The sequence below is a fragment of the Microtus ochrogaster genome, chromosome 2, assembly GCF_000317375.1.
Source record: "Microtus ochrogaster isolate Prairie Vole_2 chromosome 2, MicOch1.0, whole genome shotgun sequence".
Taxonomy (NCBI): domain Eukaryota; kingdom Metazoa; phylum Chordata; class Mammalia; order Rodentia; family Cricetidae; genus Microtus; species Microtus ochrogaster.
This window is the reverse complement of record NC_022010.1, coordinates 5,235,240-5,239,593: the sequence shown is the minus strand read 5'-3', so window position 1 is coordinate 5,239,593 and position 4,354 is coordinate 5,235,240. Positions and strand designations below refer to the sequence as shown.

The window sequence follows — 4,354 nt, the reverse complement described above, 5'->3', positions numbered from 1 at the left end:
TTCGAGACAGGGTTTCTCTGTGGCTTTGGAGCCTGTCCTGGAACTAGCTCTGTAGACCAGGCTGGTCTCGAACTCACAGAGATCCGCCTGCCTTTGCCTCCCGAGTGCTGGGATTAAAGGCGTGCGCCACCATCGCCCGGCTCACACAGTAACTGTTAAGTCTAAGAGGAGGTTTAGATCCTACCTAGATCCCTCATGAAACACCAAGTGTTATCCCCTCACTAACCTCTTGCATTAACCAGTGCGAAATTTCCTCATCTGTGAGGTACGGGCAACAGTATCTCCCTCATGGGTTGCTGGAAATGCTAACTACATACACAGCATGGCACCTGACACGGAATGACTTCAAAATAGACAAAGGCACTGTTAACTAATTAACATGACTGTCTCACGTCCATATGTAAAAATGCTTCCGTCTACTTTTGAGGCAAATGTCAAGACACTTAGGAATAGGCCGTTAGTTTTCAACCATCGAAGTCCAGGGTACTTCTACTGGCAATCCGTATCTCCAGCCCAGGCCGGTGGGACACCGGTAGGCAGGCAGGGATGGAGCCTTCCTCCCAACGATGATGGCAGACAGGAAGAGGCCCTTGCTGATCGGTCCTCCCAGTGAAGTGACCACTGGGGTGCTGTGACTTCTACAGCACACTTAAAAGTTCTGGGCCTTGGGGGCTGGAGAGATGGCTCAGAGGGTAAGAGCACTGGCTGCTCTTCCAGAGGTCCCGAGTTCAATTCCCAGCAACCTCATGGTGGCTCACAACCATCTGTAATGAGACCTGGTGCCTTCCTTGCCAGCAGTACATTGTATGCTTAATAAATGAAAAAAAAGTTCTGGGCCTTTTCCGGTTCGAGGGCTAACACTTGCAAAACCACAGGACCTAGCTTTTCCTCAACCCTGGTACTATTAACTTGAGGCGGGCGGGCCTCCCTCATCAGACGGGAATGAAATCATAGCCGCCGCCCCCTTCCCCCGCGGGTTTAATCCCACTCTTTTTACAAGAACTAGGCGCGGTGGGGAGCCCGAATGGGGACAGCTTCCAGACACCCCTCTATGGCCGCCAAAGGCAACCTGTCCCCGCCGTGTGTTCCCCCATAACGGCGAGAGCCCGGGGCCCAGGGGGCGGGGTGGCGACTGCCTACTTTGCCGAGTCCTCTGCAGAGCCGGTTCGGGGACCCGAGGCTCCTTTAGGGGAGCTTCCCGTTAGGCTGCCTTCCCAGCTCCAAGGAAACAGTGCAGACTCGTACTCTCCCCGAGGCAACCTCGGTGGGCCCGGGCCCTCCATAGCCCATCTGGGGTTTTGACGTGAAACACTAAACCACAGGGGAAGCTGAGGAGAGAAGTGGCCGCCGCCTCCGGGGGGGTGCCGCGAGGGGTCGGCGCCGCGGGGAGGGGGAGGGGAGGGCGGGGAGGGGGAGGGGAGGGCCGGCGCCAGCCTGCAGGAGGGCGAGCCGCGGGCTCCTCACCGCGGGTCCTCGAAGCGGACGAAGGCGAAGGGCACGAGGCCGTGCCGGTTCTTGAGCTCGATCTCGCGGATGCGGCCGTACTTGTAAAACAAGTCCTCCAGGTCCTTCTCTCGCACGTCAGTCGGAAGGTTCCCCACGTAGATGCGCCCGTCGCCCTCGCCGCCGCGCTCGTCCCCCCAGCCCGACATCCGCACGGACCGACGCCGCGGGCCCGCCGCAGCCCACTTCCCGCTGCCGCTGCCGCCGCCTCGGCCCGGATCCCGGCCGCAGCTCCCCCGCGGGCTCCGAGGCGCTCAGCCGCACTGCATTGTGGGAACGCTGCGCGGAAGCCGTAGGGGTCGGAGGAGACTAAAGTAATCTTAAAGGGAAAGCGGCCGCGAGGTGCGCGTGCGCGTGCGTGGGCGCCAGTGCCCCGGGAAGTGCCAGGGGAAGGAAGGTTGGGGTAGCGAGATCCGAGCCGTGGGACTTGCTCTGCAGCGCCACCTAGGCTCGCAGGTCTCTTGGCGTACCTGTCATTCAGCGAGCGGGGCGCCTGAGGAAAGGACGCCGACCCCACAGAAGTCCCCAGACTTCCCAGCGCTGGGCTGTCGTGACCCTTAGTCCCCGGCCAGAGTGGTCTCCAGAGCTTGGCTGTCGAGTGATGGAGAATCCAGCATGGTGGTGCACGCCATTCATTCCAGCACTCGTGGGGGCAGGCGCAGGAGGATCTCTGTGAGTTCAAAACCAGCCTGGTCTCTAGAAAGAGTTCCAGGTCAGCCAAAGCTTTTTGCAACCCTGTCGTGGGATTTGTGAGGATAAGAGTGTAAAGACTGTCTCATACTAAATATTCCCGAGTACCACCAAAGCCATCACTGTAGAGTCTGGGCTACATAGTGAGTTTGAGAAGAACCTCAAAAAGGAAAAGAAAGGCTGTGAGTGACGATACATTCTGGTAATCTCAAAGTCAGGATGCTAAAGCGAGAGACTCAAAAATTCTAAGCTCGCCTGGGCTACATACTGAGACCCTGCCTCGGAAAACCGTCCACACCTAAATGGCTGGAGGGATAGTAGAAGACAAAGACAGCAGAATGTTAGCTGTAACTCTAGACAGTGAGCATGTGTTCACTGTGCCATTGTCTCAACTGTTCTGTCTGAAATATTCCCGTAGTAACATTTTAGGGATCCTGGTATTCTGGAGGCCGAGGAGCATTGAGTGTTGGGAGTCCAGCCTGGGCTACACCATAAAATAATATCTCCTAAACAAACAAACAAAAAACTCTCGAATTATGTATGTTTGTGTTTATTTTGTATTCTATACAATTAAAAAAAGTTCTGGGAGCTGGAGAGATGGCTCAGTGGTTAAGAGCACTGACTGCTCTTCCAGAGGACCCAGGTTCAAGGCCCAGCACCCACATGGCAGCTCACAAATGGCTGTAGCTCCAATTCCAGGGGATCTGGCATCTTTCTTCCCAGACATCCTTACAGGCAAAACACCAATGCACATAAAATAATAATAAATTTGAAAAGAAAAATGTTGTGGCTGCCGGGCGGTAGTGGCAGCACACACCTTTAGTTCCAGCACTTGGGAGGCAGAGGCAGGTGGATCTCTGAGTTCAAGGCCAGCCTGGTCTACAGTGAGTTCCAGGACAGCCAGGGATGCACAGAGAAACCCTGTCTCAAAAACCAAAATATTAATGAATTATTTAAAAATAATGAGTAATTATGGGCTGAAGATTAGGCAAAGCGACGAAGAGCACTTAATCTTCTTGCAGAAAACACCTGGGTTCTGCTCCCAGCACCCATGTGGTGGCTCACAACCATCCTAACTCCAGTTCTCTTCTGATCTCCCTGGATTCCAGGCAGGAACATGGTACACTTACGTACATTCAGGCAAAGCACTTATACACATAAAATTACTTTTTCACTGAACTCCTGGTAACAAGGAAGTGAATTAGCACAATAACATTGAATGTTACACAATTATTTATTCATGTTTCTGATGATGTCATAACTTAGTTATAATTGAAGTAAACTTACATGTATATATATATTATATGTAATATATATATATATATAAATCCACATATGCACTCTGAAGGGAATCTATTAGGTTGTTAGTCTCTGTTATTGGTCTGTTGAAGGAATCTGTTAACACTGGAAAACGTCATTTTAGACACCATTCATCTCTAGCTTAGCAGTAGAGTGACTGCATACCACGCCTGAGGCCCCAGGGTCAGTCTCCAGCACTGCCAAGACAAATGACAAAAAGAGTACAAATTACACTTGGTAAAACCATGTCTGTAGAATTGGAGATTATTACAATCTTATTTCTTTTCATATACTGTATAAATAAAAATATATGTAATTTTCCAGTTCTGGGCATATGCAGTCATATAATTAATATATATACATATACGTGTGTGTGTGTGTGTGTGTGTATCCAAAAAAAGTGTAGAAACTTTCCAAGAGAATGTAATGGCACTTGCCTGCCTGTGTCCTAACATTGGGGATGTGGGTAGCAGAAGGGTGATCCTCAGCACTTTTGCGTTGGAAGCCAGCCTAGGCTACATCAGAACCCTGACACAAACAACAACAACAATAACCCTAATTAAACACTGACATTTAAGAGTTAAAGAAAACCCTCCAAATATCTGTGGCACTACCCCTGGTGTTTTCTTTTCCTATATTTGTACAGACATCTGTTGATGGCAATGATTTTTCTATTTTTATACTTCCCTGTGTTTATCAAACTGTAATTAGCCTATACTAGTTTTATAAGTGGAATAAAACCTAATAAATGGTTTCTCAAATAAAAGTGCATTTGTATCTGGAATATACAGTGCTTCTGACTGCTCTTGTCAGGCCCAGAAGGTGAGCAGGAAAGATTCTTGGCCAGATAGGATCTTGAATT

At 50.4% G+C, this 4,354-nt stretch overlaps 1 protein-coding gene across 2 annotated transcripts in view; it reads right to left on the bottom strand.

Moving 5' to 3' along the window:
* Positions 1-1,914, bottom strand: part of Srsf9 (serine and arginine rich splicing factor 9) — an 8,132-nt gene extending 6,218 nt beyond the window's left edge. Inside the window, exon 1 of one of the 2 annotated variants that reach the window (XM_026784633.1) lies at positions 1,465-1,914. In XM_026784633.1, the coding sequence (XP_026640434.1) occupies positions 1,465-1,652 (188 nt within the window). In that variant the 5' untranslated portion in view covers positions 1,653-1,914. The remainder of the gene's footprint in view (positions 1-1,464) is intronic. The other variant, XM_005344304.3, reaches the window with a different exon arrangement.
* Positions 1,915-4,354: the final 2,440 nt, after the last annotated feature.